Consider the following 27716-nt stretch of genomic DNA (forward strand, 5'->3'; position numbering starts at 1 on the left):
AAAAAAAAAAAAAAAAAACTTGTCTTTTTTAATGTAAAAATACAGTCTGTGTGAATGGCCCCTTATAAATCATTAATCTATATGGTAATTTGGAAAAGAAAAGAAACTCTGGAGAGATGAAAACCTACAAGTGTTGATAGAAACCAACCCATTATGATTTCAGGAAGTGAAACCGGTCATATTTATGCCCAGAGATTTTAGTTGCTTTAGTGTCTGGTTACCGTCTTGCTTAACTAGCCGTGTGCTTCCTGAACATTGTCAGTGCTGCACGCTCCCACCCTATTGACTTAAGAGCTGCGATGTTTTCCCACACTACTGCGGGGTATCCCGCACAGGAATAGTGATGATGTCATGAGCTACCACAAATTCCAACACAGAGGCTCGAAAAACGTTGTTGTCATCCGAAAACACGAAGACAGGAAGGTGCTGTGGCACATAGCAACGTTTGAGCTCCAGGGTTCCTCCGAATTATTACTCGTATGCGACTATGGAATTTCATTTGAACGTTGTCTTCTTGTACTGTGTCTTTATATGCAGGCTGACTTATAAAAAGTTTTATATCAGCGGGTTTATTTTTAAGAATGATCATCTCTGAGTGTTTTTAGTATTGCTCAAAAGCTCCAATAAATTATTATGATTTCACAAACAAACAGCCTCGCCGCAAATTCGTAATGTAGCCACAAGACATTGATGGCTAAATTGATACTTAGTCGATTCAACGGGCAAAATATCCTTTCCTCGTTGTGGAAGCCAAGCCAACGGTCTACCTCAGGAGTCACTGTGGCTGTTAAGGATAGCAGCAGTACTCTTTTAGCTTTGCTCTGCCTCTCCACAACAAACATGTCTTAGAAAAACACAGCCACAAGACCACATTGCGGGCCAAGATCTTCCAGCTCTTGCCTTTGGGGGTTGGCTCAGACTCCGCGTGCAGTTCTAGCGAAGTGTCCTCTGGCACTCGGCGGTTCTCACACTACTGAGGCTCTCTGACCCATATTTGACTGTTTGGGAAGTCTGCAGCTGGAGGATCTTATGGGGTTTTAGAGCCTCATGGTGGAGCTGATTGAGTCAAGTATACCTGAACCAGCTGTGAGGCTTTCCGCACACTGCGCGATCCCTCCAAGTTTATGTTCCTGCAGGCAGAAAGTTAAAGCGGTGTAAAGGATCTGAGAAGCACATGTGCAGACAGAGGTTAAAGGGTTGATCTGAGTCGCGATTAAAATGTTTTCGTTAACCCGAGCCCCATAAGCGGCTGGATCGATAACAGAAAGATATTTTATCTTTTTTAAGAAAAAAGTGGAGTTAAGGACTAGTAACACAGACAGATGGGCGTATTGTCCGAGAGAAAAGTGCCTGCCGTACCTCCCCCTCTGCCTCCCCGACTGATCCTGCGCTCCCTCCACCTCCATTCTCCGTTGCTCTATTCATGGCATTTCATTGTGAGGTGAAGATAAATAGAATGAGAGCGGAAATGCGTTTTATGGGACGAGGGGGTCTTGGGTCATTTGGGTGGTCCTATGCTGAGCTTAGAGGCCTGAACCCGGCACAGATGATGACTAGAGCTTTACTTTGCTGAGTCTTGTGCTTCGTGTACCTGAAGGGTTGTATTACAGTCATGACGAGTGCAAGAGCTCAGAGTGCGTACAGCACGCTTTGTACTCTACGTAGAGTCACATTACAATAGCCATCCTTTCTTAGCATCTACTAATTGTTGGTGCTTGACGATGAAAGGGGACAGTTTGTTTCGCACGAAATCCCTTAAATTAAATGCACTGAGTGGTTATCGCCTTATATAATGGCAAACACTACAACTGTCTCATAAACACTCATTCCGAAGCAATTTTCCATCTCTCAGTTGTAAATATTTAAAGAGTGTTAATGTAGGTAGAGGTAAGCAGATTGCTTTTAAAGGTATGAAGTCTTTTCTTTATACTAAGGTTTTCGTGATATATGTTTGATATATGGATATAACATAGAAAAGTGCACATTCAACTCAAGTCGGGAACAGGTGCAGATCTAAAGCAGTTCTATAATAAAGTGCTAATATATAATAAAGCGATAAATGATGACAGTTCTTGTCATGTTTTGTTGAAGTACTAATGGAAAGCATATGAGCAATATATCTGTTCACCATTGTCTGTTTAGCGGCAGTACTCTAACTTGTGATCAAACTTTTATCTCTAATAAAACATCTGAAAACCCTATTGAAACATATGTACCCTACCATTACAAAGTTTCGGGGGGTTGGTAAGATTTTTTTTTTTTTTTAATGTTTTTGAAAGAAGTCTCTTATGCTCACCAAGGCTACATTTTTTAAAGAAACATTTAGAAATGTTTTATTAAATGTATTATTATTATCATTAATGTTGAAAACAGTTGTGCTGTTTCTCTTTTATTTTATTTATTTTTTATATAATTTTTTTATGGAAACCATTTTTTTCCAGGACTCTTTGATTAATAGAAAGTTCTAAACAACAACATTTTTCTTTTTCTTTTTTTTACATTATACATTTTTACTTTAACTTTGGGTAATTTAATGTGTCCTTGCTGTGTAAATATGTTCTCATTGACCTCAAACTTTTGAATGGTAAAGACCCACAACCTTTTAATTGACTACAGTTTTAGGAGTGCAAGCATTGGGGGGTTGGGTTTCTCTAAACCACCCCATAACTTACATAGTGCATAAAAGTTTAAAAACATACTAATAGCCCTTGTTTATGTGTTCCAGGGACTTAAAGCCTGATGAGACGTACACCTACCACGTGCTGACAGTGTCTAAAAGAGCGGAGAGTGAACCATCTCCTCCTCTCTTTCACCAGCTGGGCTCACCCTACTGTGGAGATGGACTCATCCAAAAGTGAGTAACTCTCTAAACTTTCACTGCATTCACTATAAATCTAACGGAAATGAAAAATGTGCATATCCTTGTGGTTTACTGCAACCACTGTGGGTGACAATGATTATAGCCATGTTATGAAAATAGTAGGGATTTAATGATTCACTCAATTCACAATGCGATGTGATTCACAATACTGATTTCATGATATGATTTTCTCATGATTTTTTTTCAACAAAATTAAAAAAATTATAAATGAAAAGGTGTCCTTTTATACTGCTTGGACAAAATGCTGCACATTTCTTTGTGAAATGAAAATATGTAGAATGACATAACTAAATTAAAATTTTAAAACAAACTCCAAATCAAATACATAAATAAATAATACAAATAAAAGAAATCTCTTCATATAAACAAACTAAGGCTTTGCCTGTGCTCTTTCCATTTAAAATTAGAGGCAACCACTGTATTTTAATCTTGATCCAAGCATGAGCAGTTTTTAATCTAAATTAGATTGTATAACTTCGATTGCAGAATATAAAAGCAGAATGGTCTGCTTTTAGCTTTGTGAAACTATACTAAATAAAACATCTGAACGAATCAACAGCAGCAGACGTGCTGATTGAGATGCAAATTCAGTCTCTGACAGCAGGTGGCGCTTATGGAACAGCAGCAATACAGCGTTTCCTTGGTTGCTGCTGTAAACAAAGCAGCGCTGCTACTTTAATATGCATTATACAGAGAAGGAAAGAAAATACCATCTAAACTTTCCTAAAGACAGTCAGTTCCCCTCAGAGATACATTTATATAAACTGTGTTGCGATTCATTTAACATCTCAACCGATTTGAATCGTCACGTATTTGCGTCGATTTTCAACCAGCTCGAGATGCATCGTTACATCCCTAGAAAATAGGTAACGTATTGTGAATAAAACAATCTGAAATAAACATGATTAACAGAATGGCTCATTGAATTGACTTGTTTTTGTAAGATTGTTTACAGAAGCTGTATCTTTGTCTTCAATGAGCAGATTTCCATTAGCTGATTGGAAAAGTATATACCATGCTTTATTTCTGCTTATTCTGGTGACAGCTGTTTTGAACCATGACTGACTAAAGTTTCATTTTTTATTTATTTAAAACAGCTTTGTGGCAGTAAGGTTACTTGTGTGATTGAACTATTTTAATGACTTATGTCTGTATGCCTTTCAGATATCTTGGAGAGCAATGTGATGACATGAACTTCGCTAATGGAGATGGCTGCTCAAACCAGTGCAAGAAAGAGCTGTTGTTCAACTGTGTTGGTATGTGATCGTCACCTATAGCTAGAAATATTAAAAGAATAGTTCAAACATAAATTAAGTCTTTATTTAGCCTCTTGTCATTCCAACTCATATATGTGACCCTGGAGCACAAAACCAGTCTTAAGTCGCTGGGGTATATTTGTAGCAATAGCCAAAAATACATTGTATGGGTCAAAATTATTGATTTTTCTTTTATGCCAAAAATCATTAGGATATTAAGTACAGATCATGTTCCATGAAGATATTTTGTAAATTTCCTACTGTAAATATATTAAAACTTAATTTTTGATTAGTAATATGCATTGCTAAGAACTTCATTTGGACAACTTTAAAGGTGATTTTCTCAATATTTGGATTTTTTTGCACCCTCAGATTCCAGATTTTCAAATAGTTGTATCTCGGCCAAATATTGTCCTATCCTAACAAACCATACATCAATGGAAAGCTTATTTATTCAGCTTTCAGATGATGTATAAATCCTTATGACTGGTTTTGTGGTCCAGGGTCACATGTGTATTATTTTTTCTAAAGGAAAACAAAGGTCGAATTTGTGACGGCTCATAGTGACCAGTTTGTGCCTGCTTCTCACACAAAGCTATTGTATGACTTCAGACAACTTGAAATACAGTGCAGTAGTATTATGGTTCTTTAAGTTTTTTTTTGTTTTTTTTTTGCTTGGCAGACATGGTCAGGCATTATATGAAAACATAGACACTAAAGAATCATTATGCAGCTCTTTTCCATACAATGACACACATTTGTGTAAGGCGAAAATATACATATAAAATTATACAATAAATATTATAAAAAGAATACAAGCATATGTGTTTGGAATGACATGAGAGTGAATAAATAATGACAGAATTTTCATTTTGGGTTGAAAATGTTTTTAAATGCTTATTTTTTAGCGCTATTTTAACAAGAAAGTACAATAAACTAAAGATATATAAAGTGTAGCATCAGTTTGATTGATGTTTTGCTCCAGCAGCATTTAGCTGTATTGCACATTACTTCTCAGCGCTCCATTGATGTCAGTTCTGCCCGGTTGCCCAGCCATCAATCTCATGGCTTCAGCCTGTCATCAGTGTCACACGGTGTACTACACTGACAATGCCCGAAAGACCAAGAAAGTTCTGTTGTACTATCCCTTTATAGCACAAAACTTGTTAGCTGGTTGTGATGTTAATGGAGTGCTTTAAGTTGTGAGCTAATCAGTTCTGTCAAAACAATTGGCCGCATAATTGGACCCTCTTACGGACATTTAAGTCCCCTCACAAAAGACTTTACTCTTTGCTGTAGAGCTCTAAGATCTGCCTAATGAGCACTAGCAAACCTTTGTGGCACTTCTTCCTGTTAGCAGTAATACAACAATCCCCTTTTCTTCTAAACGTGTGGACGGAAAGCTGGAGTAGAGTAAAAAAGACAGAGAGAAGAAAATGAGGCAGCAAAGAAGAACAGATAAGAAGGGCTTTTTGAAGTTCGCTGTTGAATGTAGCCAACAGCGAACTTCATCTAGCTGAAGTCTTGTCTGACCTCTAGGACACCTCGGAAGTCTGAGGTTGCACTAGTACACGACAGCGCTTAATTGGCAGTTCAGCCTTTTTTTTTTTTTTTTGAACAGTTCACACAAAAATGAAAATTAGTAATTTACATCAAAAATGCTAAAAAGAGAGTAAAAACAATAAATGTCATAGAGAAATCAAATGAATGAATCTTTTTCTAAACGTAGCTTTTTCTAACAGTGCCTTGACAGTGCACACTTTAATTACATGATGTAGCCTATTACAGTGTCCTCAAAAATCAAGATATGTGGAAAAAATACCCTTGTATGAGTTTTTGTATTGTATTTAGTTTGTATGGTATAATAAAGCATTCAAAAGGGGGTTTTCACAGCAGTACCATAGAAGAACCATTTTGGAATAGTTGGAATAGTAACTATTCTTCAGTGAATAGTTCTTAAAAAAAAAAAAAACTTTTCTTTCTTTTTTTTCTTGTGAAGAATATTTTAATAATCTAAAGAAACATTCTTCACTGCAAAGAACCTTTAGTGCAATGGAAGGTTTCCATGGATGTTAAAGGTTCTCCATGGAGCCATTAATGCCAGTAAAGAACCTTTATTTTTAAGAGTGTAGTTAAGCAATATCGCACAAGCAGGTCTGCTGTTTTTATCAGCACAATTGAAAATGATATTGATTTTTTGCAACAGACAAGTTAAAGGGTTAGTTCACCCAAAAATTAAAATTAGGCTGTGTTTTACTCACCCCCGAGGCATCCTGGGAGTATATGACTTTCTTCTTTCAGTCGAATCCAGTCGGAGTTATATTAAAAATTGTCTTTGATCTTTCAAGCTGTTTAATGCCACTCAGCGAGTGTTGCATTGCTTCAGTCCTAAAGAACTTAAATAAAAATCGCCCATCCATAAAAAAAAGTGTACTTAAAGAAGATAGTCATATACACCTAGGATGCCTCGGGGGTGAGTAAAACGCAGCCTAATTTTCATTTTTGGGTGAACTAACCCTTTAATATTTAAACAAAGCCACAGCAGAACAGTTGTGCATTTCTGAGCAACATACAGTGGTGTTTTATATTTGGTTCCTAAAATAATCTGCATTTTTGAACAAATCAGATGAGTCAATGACTCATTCATAATGACACTTGTTCTGTTCCTGAAGGAATCAGTGGTTTGAACCAACCAACTAAATTAATGACTCGACTCTCTCGTTAAGACAGTGACTGCATCTGAAAACGCATACTCTATTAAAATATGAAATTACTTATCGACCGTTACAAAAGTACATTCAGTATGGTATAAATGTGTGCAATATGGATGTAATCCGGACATACTAAATTTGTCATGTTCTCATTGTCGTGTGACCTATCTGTGTCAAATTCATCACTTCACTGCCATTCACAGCTCCTCTCCAGTGGCCTCAAAGTAACCTGTCCATTGGATGTGCTCTTCAGAATCTCACCAGAAATTACTATAACTATTTTAATGCAATTTTTGCAATTTTGGATGCAGCCGCTGATTTGCCACAAGCTATTGGCGGTTTTAGTTTCACATTTAAAGGAATCGATCCATTTTCATGAAATTTTGGAAAACACACTCAAAAAAATCCCAGAAAATATCAAGATCTAATTTCTTTTGCCAATTTAGAACACCCTTAGTCCCTGTTCATTCATTCATTGTAAGTGCACGGAAAAGAGCAACCAGTGCAGGGTTCAAAATTTCACTGAGAAATATAAACTTTTGGCAGAACTTTTTAAATATTCCTTTAAATAATAGTCACAGACATTTGGCACATTCTACTTATGCTACATTAGTGTGTGGAAAGTTGGAGCTTTCTGTCACTTTCAACAACGTCTCAATTTTCGGTCGGTTACTTTGTCCAAAACAGCATAACACTTGACAGAAATAAAATGTCTTATCTCAGCTTAGTGTTTTTTGTGCAACTTACATTTATGTTGAACGAACCCCAAGACAAACCTCTGATCAAGCAGAAGGGCAAAGATCTATGGTTACGTCAACCCTGCGCTTCTTGATATTTTCCAGCGCTCTCTGTTGAATGTGTCACGCGAACCGTACACGGTAACACAGTATTAATAAAACACTTCCTGTGCTTTTTTAGCACAGGAAGTGATGTGACAAGGTGCAGCATGGATCCTGCTGCCCTTTATACATAGTAGCTTCCTCTGAATGATGTACTGCGGCTGCTGTGCGCCTGAGGATGCCTATAACTTTACATAGTCTGTCCTTGTTAATATTGTTTTGTAGCTTGCCAGGGAAAGTGTGTTTGATTTGATAAGTGCACATCTTGCAAACTTGTTTCCTGACTGCTGTTTGCAATGATTGACACCTCGTTTCTGTTGATTACCAGGATGGCTGGACTGAACAGGTGACAGAACGTTGCAATTCAAAGCGTGTTCCCTTAGTGTCAGCTATACGCGTTCAGATTTTGCTGACACCTCAGGGCCTGGGCATAGACAGGAACGGGACACATCAGGGCACAAAACAAAGAACAAACAACACAAATCGACATTTTAAAAGGCTAGACCTCTTATTAAGTCCTTCATCTGATAATGGTAGTGGGATTTTAATTGACGTGATCAATTTGCTAGAAATGCGTCTAGGCTGCTGATACATGAAGTACATTCATAAAAGATAATCAATCTGTCATCATGAATGTTGATTTATTTCCTTGTTTGAAAGCCAGTAAAAAAAAGGCCATGTATTAACACTGAAGTAATGCCAAGTAAAACAATGAGTGCTCTAAACGACATTTACTGTATGACAAACTAAACAGAATGTTCTGTACTCAGCTAAATTAAATATCAGCTTTTTTTCTAATACTAATAAGTAAAATGTCTGACTCCTGTTTTATTTTTATATTATTCCTATTGCTTAAGTGTAATTTATTTTGCTTTCATTCATATTAGCTTTAAGTTTTTTCTCTTTTTTTATGTCAAAATAAACAATAAGTGAGATCATTTAAAACTGCACAGACCTAAGATGTGTTGTTATAATTTGAAACTGTTGAAATGCCAACAAGTTATTACAGATACTTTATTTATTTGCATATCATTTAGACTGTATAAATGTAATTTATTTGGCTGATTGATGAAGTGTAATTTATTTAGCAAATATTCAAATTAGCTTCAAGTTTCTTTTTATTTATGTAAACAATTACAGTAAGTGAGATCATTTCATCATTTACCTACCAACACAATTATTAATTTAACAGATTTTCCCCCAAAGCAAATTATAAATTATATATATATATATATATATTATAATATAATCAAGACAGATTTTAAGGTCGATGGGTAGAGTGTTTTAGGTGGTCTGCCATTGTTTCACTACTGAAATCGTCCGCCACCTGAAACTGTCCGAGAACCGCTGAAATAAAGTTAAGGACATGAATAACTGCTACCAGCTCAAACAGTCTGCTGATCTCAGCATTTGAAATGGGCTTTTGGTGCAGTGGTTCAGTACTGCTCTCATACCAGTTCATCTCTACCTCTCTCCTCTGAAGATGAGCCCAGCTTATGTTACTTCTACGATGGTGATGGTGTGTGTGAGGACTTTGAGCGGGAGGTGAGCGTAAGGGACTGTGGTCTCTATACTCCGAGCGGCTTCCTGGATCAGTGGGCCACTGCGGTGGAGGTGTCCAATGAGGAGAAGATACTCTGTCCAGCGGAGGTGGCTGTTGGATATCCTGCAGTGACAAAGGTGAGCACTTTTACAAGCATACCAGCACATCTGCACATACGTCGTGTAGGATGTGTTGAAGACCCCATGAAAAGTTCATGACATCATGTAAGTGTTATTTTAGTATTATTTTTATACTATTATAATTTTTGTTGGTTTTATTTGAGTTTAATATTTAGTCATTTTCTTAGGTTTTTTATCAGTTTTTAATATTTAAGGTTAATTTATATTTATTTCAGGTTTAGTCATTTTTGTGCTTCAACTTTTTTTCAGTTAGTTACCGAGGCAACATTTCTAATTTTTTAGGTACAAGTGGCTCTTTTTTGAAAAATCTCAGATCTAAAATATGATGTTTATATCGACGATGAAGTCAGACTGAACTGCAGTTTTTCGCAATAAACGGCTGAGGAGCAGATTCTGTTAAGGAGAGATTTGAGACACTGCTCTAACCCTTCACACATGGAAGTAGTAAAGAATTGGCTCTTTCTGAGGGACGTCTAAAAAAACTGTGTTGTTTTACTCCCTGGATATTTCAACATGATACATTTGTAATTTTACAATTTTATTGGCCACTTCACTTCACCTCTCCCCGCTCTCGTGATGTTTGTGGAGCGCGGGTCTCTTGCGCCCGAAATCGTGCAAGCTCCTGAATTAATCATGTCACAAAACTATTCCTATCACGCTGTGCGCAACCTAAGGATTTATGGCACTGAGAAATGGCCATTTTTCACAGTTGAGCTTGAACCTCATTGTTGCTAGAAAATGCGTATTGTGGCTCGTAATGGGAAATGGTGGCACATAGGTTAGGATGACTTTGAATAGTCTTGCCAATACACCTTTGTGTGGAGTTTCTCTTTGCAAGTATTTTATATGAATGTAAATCAAGGCCTCGTTCGAGTTGGAAACGGCTAAAGTGTTTCAGTTGGTGATCAATGTTAGCAGCGTATCGGAATGACTAATTGCTTCTTCTCTTATTGTGTGACACAGCGGCCAACGGAGTTGCAGGACAGGCTGCGTACAGTAGTGTACTTGACTCAATGGAGGGAACGGTGTCACTGAGGTTACTGTGGCGTGCTGAGAGAGAGCGATAAAGCGTGCGAGAGAGAGGAATCTCATGAGACTAAGCCAGGAGTGCAGAAACGAATATCCTCTTATTCTATTTTTTCACTCCATACTCCCTTTCTAAGTCTCTTTTAAGCATTACATCAGAATTCTCTAGTTTTGCGGTTAATTTTGTAATGGTTTCATTCAAATTTTATAAGGCATTTAGAGATGAAAAAGATGTTATGAATCCCCCTGCTCCAGTCAGCTCTCTCCCTGCAGAGCTGTCTTAGAGTAGTGAATGAAGTGAACTGCCGGTCTCTTAGTCTAATTCATGTAATATTACATCACCTCTAGATCTGTGAACTGTAAGATGATTCCACTTCGAGAGACAACTTCATTTCCGTCCAGAAAGATTATGTACATGTCAAATGTAAGAACAACTGCTGAAATGTTTTCAATTAAAAAAAAAAAAAAAATATATTACTGGCCAGGATTGAACTGTTATACATTTTACTGCACTGCAAATGTCATTGTTTATGAGTATGTTGAATTTCTTTCCATAAAAAATATCCAAATGTGCAATTTACATGAAAATCACAAAAATATCTTTATTTTATCCTTTTATTTAATGTTATGACCAATTTCCAAGTAAAAAAAAAAACTAACTATAATACTTACATATATACTATTTTGTCATTTTAGTAACTAAAACCATAAAAACACGTTCATTACTTGAAAAGAATAAACATCACCTGAAATACAGTAAAAAAAAAAACTAGTAGCCAGAGTAACATTTATAATTTTTATTTAGTTTAACTTGAAATAACTAAAAGTAAAAACTGAAATAAAATCTATATTGTCATATTAATAATAATAAAAAACGAATAAAACTTACAAAAACACACAACATAACTAAAACTTCAATTAAAATGAAAACAGAATAATAATAACAACAAATTCAAAACATTAAAAAGCTATATCTCGATCAGTGATATTTTAGTATCATTTACACCCACACACACATGCTAATAAGGTACAAAAAATGATTTCATTGTAATAAACTCATAGTAACTCATTTTAATAAGGCAAATGAGAACTTAATTACAGAAAATATCTTATCTATAGTACTTTTACTTTTGCATTACATTTGTAGAAGTTCAAATTAATTTGAAAAACTTGAACTTTGAAGCACCCTGAAGCTCAACTTGAATGGATGTTAAATGGAGAGATAAATGTTTGAAGGGGAAATGAGGTCAGCGTAAAGGCCAGAGAGTTAGCGGCACACCTGTACTGCTGACCGTGCAGAAAATACCCTCTTCATACCACCCCAAAAATCCTGGGGACGTCTATTGTGCAGGGATAGGAGACTGCTGCCCTGATCTGCTCCCGCTGCTGTTACACATACACAAACATTGAACACATAATTAGTGCCGTTCACTCTGTGAGGAAGCGTGCAGCTCTCCAGTGTCACCTAGCGTTGCAACACTGTCACCCCCCACAGTTGGGTTCAGGGGGTTCAGTGAGGTTCTCTGTCAAATTATTCTACAGTGAAATGAAATGCACTCGATGCAATTCACCGTGAAACAAGGGCGAAGAGTTTAGAAGACTTGGACTTGGAGTTAGCTGTTCAGTTAAAATACCACTAAGAAAGGCATTTAGATCAGCATTTATTTAAAATAGTCTATTAGAAAGAGGCTTTTACTTGAAAACTGGGTGAATTTTCCATCTAAATAGGTACTTGATGGAAATTAGGAAAAATAAAAAGAAATAATAAATAAAAAGTCAATAAATAAAAATCTGCTCAGAAAAGCACTATGTGTTTATTTAAGTATTTTCTTCACTCTGCCCTGAAAAAAAAAAAAAGGTAATTTTGAGCTTTTTTGATGATTAAAATGTCCTTAGCTGCCCTTAAAGTCAGAAAACCAACTTTTATGATTGGTAAACTTCACTCTCACACAGAGAGTCAAATGTCTTCATGGGAGCAATTCTGTAACTCAGCGGTCGCTAGAGTTCAGGCCAGTTTTGGTCTCATTGCGGTTTGCTCTCAAGAGAGTAGTAGGTCAGTTCACCCTGTTCACCCGGATTTCACTGGCTTTAACCTGGCCACATGTAAGGCTAATTCAATCAATTCAAATCAATTCAAATCAATTTGACACATCCTTGCTAAATAAATGTAGAGGTTTCTTTAAATAAAAAAAGGCAAAGATAAGAACCTGTTCATTGCCATTAAAATGAAACAGCTGAACCTACACATAAGAGCCTGAGAAAAATGCTCATTTTAGAAGAAAATTTCAGATGGCACTTAGAGGCTTTTGCATCTGAACTCTTCATATATACACACACACTCGACACAATTTTATTGGCCACATTCAATGAGTTTAACTAAGGAAGAGGAAAACAGTAAATATCTCCTCTGTTTGTTTGCTCAGAGCTGTCAGTCGAAGGTGTTTGACCTGTCACATGGCGTGTCTCAGTACGCTTGGTTTCCCTGTGAGGAGTCTCAGCAGCACAGCTGGATTTCACAATATTGGTTGAAGGTAAGAGATGGCTAACCATGCTAATGTCTTTTTTTGGTTTCAGTTGAACAGATTGATGTCATGTAACATCAGGTGCATAAACATGATCATGTGACTTCACCAAGTAGTACATATTCCTGAAACAACATTCTTACAAACTAATTTAAACTGAAACAGCTTTCTTATCAATCTACAGGTTTCCAATAGTCATGGGAAACCTATGAACTTTAGAGAATTTTCAAATTTGAAATTGGATATTTCTATAGTGAATATGCATTTTTCTGGTTGAATACTCTTTGTAAGCACAATTTCTATAAACTCCAGTAATCACAGATAACTGGTTGAGTCAGGGGGACCACATTGGGCAATAGGTCTAGAACCCTGATTCTCATTTCCCTCAAAATTTTAGAGTAGTTAACGGTTAGGACTAAGATTGGGGTTAAAAATAAGTTTGTTGCTGTGTTTGATCAATACAAGATTTTGATCCAGGAGCACATGTTACTTGGTAAAGTCACAATGATAGAACTGACTGTCAGTGAGTTTTTTTTTTTGTCTCCCAAAAGGCCTATTACGCCCATCCTATGGTGGCTGCCGCGGTCATTATCCACCTGGCTGCAGACGGAACAGCCGACATCGACCAGAGACAACACAACATTACTATTCAGCTGGTGGACACTAAGGAGCAAACCCACCCTCTCGGTCAGTCTCACCCCAATCTCAATAACATTTCAAACACACCTTTTACTGTGTGGAAGGTGATTTTTGTGCTGTATATTTGGCGATGGCTGGATGGTTATAGGGGACTGGAGGCTGAGCTGCCGGAACAATCCACTGGTGATTCCTGTGAGTCATGACCTGAGCGTGGCTTTCTACCGGACAAAAGCCATTATAGTGAGCTTCAGCTCTCCTCTGGTGGCCATCTCAGGTGTTGGGCTGCGCTCCTTTCAATATTTTGACCCCATCACTATCAGCGGATGCCAGAGCAATGAAATCTATAACCCCATGGGCCAAAGGTGAGGAAATAAATCTAGTATTGCTCTCCTCATGTCAGTGTAGAGACTAAACGTTTTGCCAGTCCACTGCGCTTAGATGTGGTCTTAGATCTGTAATCAGGGTGCGAACTACAGGGGTGCTAGGGGGAGCTCGGCTCCCCTTAATAAGACATGGGCTCCCCTGAAAACGTGATTTGTGAAATTTTGGGGGGTCTCAAAAAATATTGACAATGTGTTATTTTTACGTGGAATTTTAGTTTATATTACATTAAACAATAATCGTTGACTCATGCCCTGACCACATACAGAGAAAGTAGCAGTAAAGATTTATGGCTTACGTAGGGTTTGCTAACCAAACTGTGAGACGGTAAGTGAATGGTCACAATAGCTGGCGCTCAGGCCAGTGGACTTTCTGTTATTGGCTTGATGTTGTTTTTATGTCTTTCTCTCTGCCTGGAACTGCTGGAATGGTCCATGTGGCTCAAATAAAAGGGAAGCTGTAGATTTTTCATAAACATTACTCTCACTCTCACTCTCACCCTCCCCTCACCCTCCCTTCTGACTGGAAGAGTTTTTGTTGTTGTTGTTGTTATTGTAATAGGCTAGAAAACAGTTTGACTGAACAGCAACCTCAAAAGTCATCTGTGAGTGATGGAAAGGAAGTTTCCTTCCAGAAATCACTGTCTGGCTAACACGAACATGCCCCTTTTTTCCCCTCAGCATATGGCTGCATCCTTTTGTGATTTAACATCAGTGGTGTTTGTCTTGCTTTTGGAAATTTCCAAACAAACTTGATCCTTTTGTACAGTTCTTTGTAATGATTCATTTAAAAATAATTGTGGCATTTACATATGTATTTTGTTATTAGAAATACTGTAGTAGTACTAATAAATGCAAGGTTGGTCATTTTTTAGCGGCTTATTACAATTTAAAATATCGGTTTTCCATTTTAATGTGTTAATTTATTACTATAATGGCAAGGGTGAATTTTCAGCAACATTACTCCAGTCTTCATTGTCACTTGATCCATCAGAAATCATTCTAATATGCTGATTTGGGGCTCAAGAAACATTTTTATATTTGAGTCAATGTTGAAAACAGTTGTGCTGCTTAATATTTTTGTGGAACTACTTTTTTGGTAGGACATCACAAATTGTGATTCAGTGACTTATGGACAGTCCCAGCCATTGACTCGTGAGTAATTAGGGTGAGTACAGGTAAAGTATTGATTTAAATGTCGAAAAGCGACTCACTTTACTTGTATTCAGCTTTCAGGTTCAGATTCAGGTAGAGTTTGTCAGACCTGATGCAGCTGGACAGGTCACTAGTTAAATGTTTTTGTCCTTTAATGTCATAAAAGTATCAAACAGAACAGTGGCGTCCATTCCCAAGGCTCTGTCTGGTATCTGTGTCTGCATGCGTATGTGGTCACGAAGGTCTGCTTGTGTCTTGAGTGTGTGTGCCATGCACATCTGTTAATTGCACTTGCATTTTCTGGTTCACCACTGCTTGAACGTGTGAAGAAAGTGTCAGAGTGTAGTCGGTCAGGATGCAATTTGTTCGAGTCTATTTGACTTCAAAACAGTGGCGCACCATGCTCAGCTGCCACCGCACTCCCCGAGGACTCAGTTTAAGGCACAGCTACGGATCAGCGGCACTGCAGATCTGCCGGCCCAGTACACCCTCACTAAGCAACAAGCAGTGATTACTGCAACCCATTGACCCCGGTCCCCCACACAAAAGGCCAGTGGTAGAAATGGCAATCCTTTATCCCACTCCACCTGGCCAAGTGTTTGGCGCTGTACTAACTCCACAAGCCCTTGGCCATCCTTCCCCCCACCCATTCACAAAGAACGTTTTGGGCCATTTGCAGCTCTGGTCTTTCAAAAACAACTCTGTTCTGTTTTCCAGCGCTTGTTCTCTTGTGATATTGACAGAAGGAGAACAAGGGGAAGAAAGAAAAGGGAAAATGCAAACGTAAAAACAGAAAAGACGAGAAAGTGCTGTGTGTTCTTTGTAAGCACTTGGGCTCTACTGTATGTTGGGTGGGTTCATAAAGATGGCCACGACTGTTACCCAAACTGTAACTGTAGTAGTGCTACATTTATAGCACAGCAATGTAAAATTGAAATCAAAATACTGAATTCTGAAACAACATTACCCTCCTTTTACCAAAATAACAGTGCATGACGCCCCTGTACAGTAGATTAAATAATATCAAAACGTGCACGTGATTGTAAATGGGCATTTGTTTAGAAATGATATTATGACAGCTCCAGAGTTTACCCTACAAAAATGTTACCATTTAAAGGTTAAAAAGAAATTGGCCTGATGGATTTCCAAGTCTCACTTGCGTGTGAGCAGGAGAGCTGATGACGGCAGTGCGAGGGAGCCCTCGTACCTTTACAGAGCGAAAGTGCTGATCCCAGCACAGTCATTACAGTTTATCAGCCATCTCCAGGGAGCTCATAATGTGTGTTCCTAAAGGCTTTAGTCAGAGACAAATTAGCCATTTCATCATTAACCTGTTACCGTAACATCATTGAGAGGGTGCCAATACGGTCCTATTGGGGAAAAAACAGCATTAGGAGCTGTTACAGACAGAGATAAATGTGTGTTTATAAGGTTGCGGGCCAAGCCAAGCATCGAGGGTTATAATCTCACAACCCATCATGAACGGAGGACAGTTTTGGGAGCAGATAACTACAGCAACAAGCACCACTACAGTGTCATGTCTTTGTGTCCGCAGCTTCCTGGCTGCCGGCCGCTTGTTTTTGCCAAGGTGTTATTGAAAGCAGAGCGTGTTCTGAAATCACTGTTAGGCAAACAACATTTCAACAGAGCAGAGGGAAGTGGAGAGTTCAAGGTTTGCTTTACCCCCTGTTTTTCCTCTTCTTGTTTTTTTTTCTAGCGCTTATGCGTGTTTGTGTGTGTGCGTACGTGTGTCGAGCGTGTTTGCTTACGTGTGTTACTATGTATTTGTGCGTGCGTGCGTGTGTGAGTGCGCGGAGAGAGAAACACAGGATGGTGCTGGGGTGTAGAAGAAAAGCCAACCGAGGCATCTGTGTTGAATTAGGCACAGTAGTCAGTGGTAGTTAAATGCTCAGTGGAGGAGGAATCAGCAGCTGTAAAGTTTTAAAAGAAGGAAACTCCGCACGCAGACACCCCTCTTCCCCCCTCCGCAACTTGCCACCCCCCGATGTGATGGCAGTCCCCTTCCCCTATGTTCACCAGAAGGAACGACCCGTCATGATATAACTTCCAAGCAGGAGCGGCGTGTGTTTATGTTTTCGTTTGAGCCTGTGACACGGATTACGTACCATACAGGTGGGCATTTAAACAGCCCCCTGCATGTGTGTGTTTCTTCTGTTCAACCACAACAGTTTATGTTTTCCTTTTCGTCCCACACAGCCCATGTGACTGTGGTCATTTCTTTTACTGCTCCTGTAATGCAGCCAGTGCCGGCTAATAAACCTCGTGTCTAAGCTGCCATTGAGCTTTGAAATGGCTTTGAGAGAGCCAGAGATGTCTGGGCAGGGAAAGTTAGATGACACTTTTATGTACTTCTGTAGCCTCTCGCGAGTTTTATAAAGAAGCCAGGTATGTGGACTAGCACGCTCTTTGGCATTGTTATGACACAGACGGCGGCCTCTCTGACCCTAGGGGGAGATGTTGAGTAGATTGTGACTACCGTTCTGTTTGGGATTTTATTGAGCCAGTGATATGAGGTCTTTTATTACATTGCTGCCCTAACATGAAGAAGTCAAATGAGACTTTTTCATAGACAGTTAAGTTGCTCTTCATTTTGTTTAGTTTACTTTTAGCTTTTGCTTTACCTAATTTAGTTTTATCCTTTTTGTCTTTTGTTTTGTGCTCAGTTTAGCTTTGCTTTGTTGTTGTTGTTTTTGTTATGTTCTGTTTTGTTTTGTTTTGTATGAGTTCTGCTTCATTTTGTTTTGTTTTGCTTAGTTTTTTACTTTTAGCTTTTGCTTCATTTATTTTTGTTTGCTATTTTTGTCATATTGTTTTATGCTCAGTTAGCTTTTGCTTTGCTTTTTTGTCTGTTTTTTGTCTTTAATTGTGCTTCATTTTATTGTTTTGTTATTTTTGTTTGTTTTTCTTTATTTAGTTTTAGCTTTTGCTTCACTTAGTTTGTTTTTGTTTTGCCTGATTTATTTTGCTTAGTTTGTTTTAACGTAGTTTTGTTTTTGTCTGTTATTTTTGTTTTTACGTTTTTGCTCTGTTTTCATTTTGTTTTGCTTTTCTTTGTTTGTTTTGCTTTGCTTAGTTTATTGTTGTGCTTACTTTGGTTTTATGTATTTTGCTTTTTTTCTCATTGTTTTTTTTATATATATATATATATTCACCTCAAATATTCAAGGCTCACACTTCCATGGTGAGCTGTTTTCAATAAGAGCTTCAGCGCAAGAAAAGGAAGAGGGAAAGAAGGGGGCAAAAAGTGTTTTGTAACTGTGTCTGGATTGCATTTCAAATGCTTCCCGCTGCTTTGCTCAGTTTTAGGTGCTGGTACATTTCCTGAGAGAGTACAGAACATTAGATAAGCTCACCACATTCCAGCCCATTTAAATCTGCAATTTCAAATAAAGTGAAAAGAGACGAGAGAAAGAAAAAAAGATGGCCTGGGTCACAGTAAAGCAGCAACAAAAAAGCTGTTCGTACATCTTGATGTTTTGTTTTGTGGATGCACATTAAAGAACATTTGCCACAATAATCTGTGCCTTGCCAGCAAAAACTTTTGGCTTTACAAAAATTGTTTCAATAAACATAGCTGACGTCTTTTTTTTTCTTCTTTTTTTTTGGAACCAACCAGCTTTCATCACTTGTCATAAACAAAAGGAGAAATCTGTGGAGAAGTGCATGTTTTACTCTGTGCTTCATTAAAACAGTCTGGACTCTAAGCCCACCTATGGCCCGTGTCCAAGCCACTGGGTATGGTTTATGTTAAACATCACTTTTTACTTAATGCTTAATACCACACACAAAAATTACAACAGTTTCATAACCCATACCATGTTAGATCACAATAATTTGTTTGGCTATGAAAAGTCTTAAATTTGTTGTCGTGCAATAAAAGCACAAACTTTCTACATGGTTCACACATTTGAAGATACATGAGGAACTAGTAGAAGAATGCAGTGTTGTGCTGCTGGTGACAAATTCATGACTGTTATTCCTACTTTGTACACAGTACAGTTTGATTCGTTGGTTGTTTGCAGGCACAGTAAGGGATTTGTGTTAATAAAAGCAGTGATTTATGTATTGAGTTAATAAGAGGTCATTAAATGTCCCTGCATATTACTCAAGAGACAAGGACAACTAAATAGTCCAAATAAACTATAGGCCGACTAGTCTTCATTGTTGGACTGGATTTTGACAGAGTGAGGAGAGAGTAAGGACTCTCACTTTTTTACTACTTTTTTAGCATGTTCTCATGCACCTTTTGAAATATGCAGTGCCTTCCTTGGTTAGAGGAAGGACTCATACTTTCTATGACCGGGATCGTTCTCATGCTGGAATAAATTAATTTGTCCTTTTTGTAATAAATCAAGCAAAATTACCTATGGATGTTCAACAGGAGCGGGAAATACTGCCATTACTGTCAACATTACCTTAAAAACACCGGCTAGTTCGTTATAAATGTTAGTGTTCAGCACCAAGGTTATTGTAATTTACCGTAAGTGTATGAACAATCATGAATTCGTGACAATTTGTAACTTTACTCTCATGTGAAAATGAGGATCTGCTTCGTCAGTCTCATTTTCACGGAACTGGGCTTGGCGCACTTGGATTCGTTCAGGGTTTTCCAACAGAAAATCAGTTTCAAATCACTAATGAAACACAAGTCACGTTATGTCATGGCAGTGATTCGACAGAAAGTTTCATTGTTTTGTTCTTATGGGGGGTCGGGCATGTGTATGGTTTGTGGCTCTGCTGTTAGCACAGATGTCTTTGGAGACATCACACAGGTCAGACTTGACTTGTAAAACAGCAGAAATGACCTCTGACTCCCTCTGCCTTCAGTTCTGACAGCTTTATATGCTGTACCCGAGCCCTTTATTATCACCCACTCAGACTGTTAGCTTCCCACTGCTTCCTTTCACCAAGAGATACATAAATACATTTCATTTCATTTAGTTGTATTTTTTGTCTATATAGTGTTATTGAAACAGTGTATTATTTGATATGGTCTGGTCGGACGGATTGTTGCGGTTGCAGTGAATTGACCTAGAGAAAACAAAATGTTCTTTTCCCATGTTTTGAACTATTGCCTTTGTTTTTTCCTTCTCAACAGTCTGAATCCATGGTGACCCTCACCTGCGCGGATGGGAAATGGAACAAGCAGGTGACCTGTGAACCTGTGGACTGCGGGCGGCCTGACAAGTACCACGTGCACCCGGCTATCTTTGAGTTCTCTGAAGGAACCACCTACGGCAAGAAGTGCACTTTTCAGTGCCGGGAGCCGGCTCAGTTAGTGGGTGGGTAGACCCTGACACATCCTAAAACTAAAGGCCCTTGGGATTGAGAGGTCAGCTCTGTTAAATGCCAAATGTGGTATTGACCCCAACTACAAAAAACAATGCACACTGAGAAAACAGTCCTGTGTTTTACATCAAATTGAAGTAGGTTCACTTTAGATCTGAAGTCAGCTTGTCCTGTTTCTTTGTCCTCTCTTGTCTCCGCAGGAAGTAATAACGTGCTGACGTGTATGGAGGATGGCATGTGGTCCTTCCCCGAGGCTCTGTGTGAGCTGCGCTGTCCGGTCCCTCCTCCTGTACCCAACGCTGTCCTGCAGACCAAACGCTGCAATGCCACAGGCCTCAAAGTTGGGTCTTTCTGCAAGTACAAGTGCAAGCCTGGCTACCATGTGCCCCACATAGACAAGCCCAAGAGGTGAGACACCACTAAACGGACCTAAATGCATAATTATGACTTACATTACTTAACTTTAATGAGTTCCGTATTCGAACTGTATCGTCCTCTTGTTTACTGCATTGCAGATTTAGTTAATGATGTTTTGGCAATTGAATACTCAGGGCTGTATCAGTTGTTTGAAAGCTTGGATAATTTCTTGACATTATTTACCCTGTTGGTTAATTACTCACGTAGCCACGCGTAGCCAGACATTTGACTATAGTCGTAAATCTGATCCACTTTAAATGTCAAATTTAGATTATTCTGGCCAAAAACAACCCATTTATACAAGAAGCGACTGTGTTACCAACATGTAAAGAAACCAACTACAGTTAGTTTGGTTTTTATATGTCATTTAACTCAAAGTGAACGGAAATGGGACTTTGATCAGAATTTCTGTGCGTTTAAATGTAATTAATACCAAATATTTCATGTAATTCCGAAAAGTGCAATATACAGTCTTTTTATATTCTACTTGGGATATTTACTTGGCCTGCGACCTATGTATGACAAGAGGTTTGGAAAATTGATAGATGGATGAATATTTATTTGGTGATAATTTGACACACCCTGACTCCCAGAAGTTGTGGAAAGGCAGCCAATCAGATTAGAGCTTGTCATTTTGGACAGTGCTTGCCAGTTTTGAGTGCAGTATTCATCAGATGGTCCATGAACGTACTATGGGTGGTCCATGAACCTTTCATTCTGAGAACAGTCGATTATTAAAAGCTGTTTTAAGGCTGGAATACACTACACAACTTTTCAAATCTGGATTAAAAAACACTAGGTATCATACACTAAACGGCTGAAGATCACGAATACCAGACTTTGAAGTCATTCCAAATACAACAAACTCACAAACACACTGGATGGAATCATAGACTGAAGCTAAAAAATCTGGCCCCATCATACATTATATCATTTTCTGTCAAATCTGTCAAATCCAACTACCCAAAATCTGCAGACTGTGACTCTTTCATACTGGAAATCAGTGCAAAAATCTGGGCAAAACTGGTGCAGTGTACTCCAGCCTTCCAGGTATTCAAATACTACGATTCTGCTCGATCTATCTCTCATTGTCTTAATGAACGTGTTGCAGGGCAGTGCCTGTGATGTACCACAGGCGTGCGTTTAAGCGGCAGTGTACGGAGGATGGAACCTGGCAGTCGGGTGAGTGTGTGGCAGTCACATGTGAGCCGCCTCCTCCCATTTTCCACGGTACCTACAAGTGCACAAATGGCTTTCAGTTCAACAGCGACTGCTGGATCGACTGCAACAGGGCTAACCACACGGTGAGACAGCTCAGCCGCTGCAAGCAGGTCTGTCGTGTTCTTCTCTCTCCTCTCCTTGTTTTCTTTTTTCCACCATCAACATCTCAGTCCATCACCTCCCATTACTGTCTGCAGCGCTTTCCATTCATCATGCGCACCCTATCACTCACTTTTAAGCATCACGATTGCTCTGCGTCAGCAGCTTGACTGGTAGACCGATCTTGCATTTTACATGTGCTTTGTTTCATTTGTCAGTTACACAGCTTCTAATGCATAATATGGACAACTTGACCATAAGGTCATGCCCATTCTTGGCCTCCACCCTTACATTCAACCACATATGTTTTTTTGCCAAGTGGTGATGGTTAGTGAGCTTCCTTTATGATGATTAATAGAAATGTTGGCCTTTTCTCCAGGGTCCTTCCACCAACGTGATCCGCTGCAGAAAGGACGGGAACTGGACCGGTTCTTTCCGTCTTTGCCCCAACCTGACAGGCCAGTGTTCCCTTCCACAAAATCTCAGCCCAACTATCCATCTCAACTGCAAGGACGGACACGGCATAGGTCTCTGCCTATCTGCTTTTCACTTCTTAGGCCCAAAGCACACTGCACACACAAGTATGCACTGCATTCTCAACATTGCCACAAGGGCCGGTGCAACTACAACAACATGTTTTTAATTAGATTTCAAATTCTCTCTTAATCAGAGATTTTTTGAGTCCAAAGCATCTGTCACATTGTATTGAAGAGCTGATTTTTGGTAATATCTCAATTGTGACTAAATATATAGTTAATGTGTCTTGTTTTTGTGGGGCAGTATAGTAGCTATTAACACAACCATCTCACTTGGTTTTATCTGTCAGGTTAATTACAGTCTTGATGAAGCAGTTTGTAGAGAATCTGTGCAAGTTATTTAAACTGTCCTCATGTTTGTAGCTACACTATCATTTAAAAATTTAGGGTTAGTATGTTTTCTTTTTTTTAATAAAAGGGATGCATTAAATTGATCAAAAATGAAAGTAAATACATTTATAATGTTACAAAATATTTCTTTTTCAAATGAATGCTGTTTTTTAATCAAAGAATCCTGAAAAAAGGTAATTGTTTTCACATAAATATTAATCAGCACAAGTGTTTTCAACATTCATAAGAAATGTTTCTTGAGCACCAAATCAGCATATTAGAATGATTTCTGAAGGATCCTGTGACAGTGAAGACTGGAGTAATGTTATTTTAAACTGCGATAATCACAATAATTTCACAATATTATGGTTTTTATTGTATTTTTGATTTTAAAACTTAAAACAGTAGTGTACCTGAATCACGTTCATTTAATGAATTAACTTAATTTCCTTTCCACACTTAAAACTTATGTTAAGCATGTTTTATGCCTTACAGTGTAAACTTCTTTATGTTTGATTAATGTACTTTGAATACATGTATTAATGAATACAATTTTGTATTCAAGTAATTTATTTTAGTTTTAAAATTAAAAATGCTTATTAATTCTTAATGATCATAAAGGTAAATTTAATTTGCCCTGAAGCAGATGCCAATGTACCATTGTCATGAATAACACCTGTCTGTGATGCCCAACAGGAAAGGAGTGTGAGGTGGCGTGTAGAGATGCTAGCAGCAGTGTGGTCCTCCTGCCCAGCAACACGAGCGTTGCAGCTGTGATGAAAGACCACTGGTGGAACCCACCCAAAGTTAAGGTGAGAGCCCAAACATGGGAAGATTTGGGTGGGCTCACTTTACTATCATAAATGGTTTGTCTTCTTAGTTTGATCTCATATTCTAAACTTTTCCATATTTTTGATGAATGTTATACTGGATTTGTTTGGTAAATGTTTGAGACCTGTTCATAGTACAAGCTGAACCTTCAAACATTGAGTACCTATATTTAACACCATGCAGTGCTTTTTAACACATGATTATGACATAACATCTCAGAAATAATCTTCAGTGTAATAGTTCAGCAAAAGGTTGTAACCTAAGCACTAAAAGTAGACAAAATAAACACCCAAAATAAGATGTAAACACACCAGAGAAGTCGGCAGTTGTTACTTAACGATTAATGATCAGATTGATCATTAACAACAAAAATGGGAATGATACATTTTTGCTCTAGGCTGTTATAATGTCCAGTGTTTCATTATGTTTACCTGACTGAAATACACTGGACCACACACACACACAGTCATTCACATTGGTGACATTTGCCCTTTCCCCTGTGCCTTAGAAAGCAGGGTTAACTTACCGTCACATAAAACCCCAAACTCTCCATTTATTTGTCGCAGTCTGCAGCGGGTGTGCCCAGGAGGGCCACCAGATGACTGTGTTCTGTGAGCACATGGCTTGTGTTGTGTTTGTCTGTCGCCATGTGCTCTCTCCTGTCTATTGTCTTGCCCCTCCCCTCTTGTTACCTCGTTATAGTTTAAGTTGATCCACCTGTGTCTCCCTCGTTAGCCTCCTCGTTTGGTTCCCATTTATTCTCCTTGTGTCTGTCATCCTGTGCTGATCCGTCATTTCTCATTGTGTGTGTTACGTGTCTGCATGTGGTGCAGCTTTAGGCCTGTCTGTCTGTTTTTCCCCCTCGGGGTGGTTTGAGTTTATTTTTGTTTCATTTTTATTATTAAAATAAATAACCATTTCTCCTGCAATTGAGTCCTCGCTTCATCCCCGCACGCACCGTGACATTTATTAACCCAAACGTTTCTTAGTCATGGTTATTGGTTCCAAAAATGCATGTGGCGGTATTTTTTTTTTTTTAAACTCTTACCTTTTGCCAGGTGTTGGATATGCAGGTTGAGGTTATCCTTTTCCTTATCCCTAAACTTATCCGGGTATGTCACATAACCTGCTTTCTGGAATACCTCAGAGGAGCATGACTAGAGGAAGTTGAAAGAAACACAAGATGGAGGTTCTGCTCCAAAGCAAATAATTGTCAGACCCACAAACAAGCATTTCATCTGTACGATAACAGCATGACGATGTGGCTGCATTAATGTTTGGACATCGCCAATACTCGAGCACTTCCCCTCAGGAAGCTTTTGTCACAAAATATGTAGTAGACACAAACAAAAAGCTTGAGACAGTAATAACGCATATTTCCTTTTCATATTTCCTGAGAGAGTCACAGACTAGAACGGGAATACTTCAGAAACAATGTGTATGATGAACAGGCAAACTGAATGTTATTCTCCTCACCTCAAACTGTGGTCAGTGATGACCAAAGAATGCTAAACCTTTGCCATGACAACATGGTGACTGTTTAAACCATTGTCATATTCCAGATGGGTTGTAGCATTTGAATGTCTTTTCTCTCACCAGCACTTACTTTCACAGTCCTTTGAGTCTGCAAGATGAGAAACAAGTGATTTGATCTCAACAGTAAGGTCTTTGCTTTGTGTCCTACTGGCAGATGCCAACCACAAAACAGCCTGTGACTCTTTAAAACTCATGGAAAGAGTCTAAATTGTGGCTTATTCTTCTGTATCTTTGTGGAAACTAGTGATTTCATACGACCGTATATCAATAGCTGTGGCTAGGGTCACAGAGGCCAGACGGGTCTCAAGGAATATCCATTTCCGCATTCACTATGTCATTCATTTATATATGGACTACTGAATGACATTTTTGGGTGACGTCATGCCCGCCAGTGGTTATGAGGTTGTCTGGATTATTCATTCCATATTTGCATTTCCTCCTCTGTACTATTGTGGACGTCCTTTGGTGTGGTGGTGCCTTTCATGCTTTTTCGTTGTGGTCTGTGCCATGTGGTTCTTTGCTTGATTGTTTAAGCTGCAGTGGAGCTTTAGGAAGCACAAACAAATTTACCGCCCGCATCCGAGAACGCTGCTATAGTTTCCTCCAGGCCTAATTCTCCATATCATAGGATTTCTCCAGGATAAATCAGCCTCGCAAGGGGATCGACCCAACAAGGTCCTTGGAGTTTCTTCATGGAATTTGTTGGAGCGCCGTTTATTTCTGTCAATTTTATTGATAGCATTCAAATGCCTAGACTTGGAAGAAAACATCCTGCTGTCTGTATGCATCTGGTTTTCCATAAATCAGCCGACGTGTGGTGCGTACAAGCTTGGAAGCCAACAGGAAATGTCGTGTCTTGACCGTATAGGACGGAAAATATGAAAGCCTGCCTTAAAACAGTCTCTGATACAGATAGTATAAAAGTTTATTTAATAGAAGGCAGGTAGCACTCGTGCAGCTCAGGCCTGCGGAGAAACTATAAAAACAAGCACAAGTTCAGGAGCAGACGGTTTAAATTAGGCCTTGAGTAAACAAGCCGCTTGGGTCCTTGGTGTGACACTGAATACTAAACGTGTGTGTATGTGTGTGGATGGCCACAGTTGGCCAGCGGGGCGAAGGCCTGCTTTCTTGGAAATGTTCTGTTTATGCTCAGCCTTTCCATTCCTCATTGCATCTGGAGTTCCCCCAGACCACGTCATTTCACCTCTCCAAACATCCTCTCTACCTGTGCTAACCCAGGAGGCCGAGCCGCCGAGGTCCGCCGCCCCCCTTTTGCTCTCCTCAGCAGGGGTGGGAGCTGGGTAGCACTCCTGGAGTTTAATGAGTCCCCTACTTAGCCAAGCTCTTAAGACTGTAATCCTTCAAGCCGAGCTCTTTCATTGATTCCTAGCTGACTTAAGCATCACCACCGGAATACTGGGCTCATAGAGGATTTGATTTGTTTGTGTTCTGTGTGTTAGGCAAAGAAATCTGTCAACAAACAGAGCAAAGGTTCTCCACATTCAAACTGAAATCCCTGCCAGCCTGAAGGCTTATTAGCGATTCTTGCTAAGGATTTGAACAAACCCCTGACCCTGTGTGCTTAGCGTGTAACTCGTCCTGCACCGTGATACCTCAAATCATGAGTCTTTTTGAGGGAGGCTAAGTTTTTTTTTTTTTTTTTGAGGTAAACAAACTCCAAATTGTGGTTTGCTGGATAATAAAAGGGTTATAATAAATTCCTTAAACTTACTTGTAGAAATCAGAATATTACAGAGACTTTGAGGTCTGACATGTAAGCAACCACAAAGAACACCATAGAAACATGCTAAAAATGCTCAGAACACCTCTACAACTGTATAGCAACTAACCATTTATTGAGTTTTGTTTAGACAAGCTTCACATACATTTTCTTGTCAATTTAACTGAATGAAAATGGTGTAGAATCAATTTCCCTCTGAAATAAGTACATTTCACAATTAATTACAAATAAATGGCAAGCACCACATAGAATTAAACATGACATTTTGAAGTGGAAAGACTGAAGTAGTATTTTCTTGTCAGACATACTCCAATAATCTGTGTTTTATTTTAACTTTGAAAAATCTTTTTTACGGTGTTGTTGAAAAACCCTTACAGTGGCTGCTATTTGTTTTGTTAATTCACTCTAATGGAACTGTATTGTCTGAAACCATTAAACATTGTTAACTTTGAATTTTAACTTTGTTATTCTGTCATTTCCTCTCACACAGAATATTGTGTGCACCATGGGACTAAAGTGGTATCCTAACCCAGAGGCCCTCCACTGTATTAAGGGATGCGAGGTAAGTCCTACCTCACATATTTTTACTCATTTATATATATA

General features: G+C 38.7%; 1 protein-coding gene across 1 annotated transcript in view; it reads left to right on the forward strand.

Moving 5' to 3' along the window:
* Positions 1–27716, forward strand: part of LOC107740823 (pappalysin-1-like) — an 89360-nt gene that overhangs the window by 52377 nt on the left and 9267 nt on the right. The window contains exons 9-22 of the mRNA XM_016553345.1: positions 2726–2854; positions 4046–4137; positions 9171–9367; positions 12820–12927; positions 13470–13605; positions 13706–13919; positions 17354–17440; positions 18806–18848; positions 20212–20395; positions 20603–20810; positions 21931–22123; positions 22519–22666; positions 23702–23817; positions 27604–27675. Coding sequence (XP_016408831.1) covers positions 2726–2854; positions 4046–4137; positions 9171–9367; positions 12820–12927; positions 13470–13605; positions 13706–13919; positions 17354–17440; positions 18806–18848; positions 20212–20395; positions 20603–20810; positions 21931–22123; positions 22519–22666; positions 23702–23817; positions 27604–27675 — 1927 coding nt within the window. The remainder of the gene's footprint in view (positions 1–2725; positions 2855–4045; positions 4138–9170; positions 9368–12819; positions 12928–13469; positions 13606–13705; positions 13920–17353; positions 17441–18805; positions 18849–20211; positions 20396–20602; positions 20811–21930; positions 22124–22518; positions 22667–23701; positions 23818–27603; positions 27676–27716) is intronic.

This window comes from Sinocyclocheilus rhinocerous, unplaced genomic scaffold (assembly GCF_001515625.1).
Source record: "Sinocyclocheilus rhinocerous isolate Xijiao unplaced genomic scaffold, SAMN03320098_v1.1 scaffold2330, whole genome shotgun sequence".
Classification (NCBI taxonomy): Eukaryota; Metazoa; Chordata; class Actinopteri; order Cypriniformes; family Cyprinidae; genus Sinocyclocheilus; species Sinocyclocheilus rhinocerous.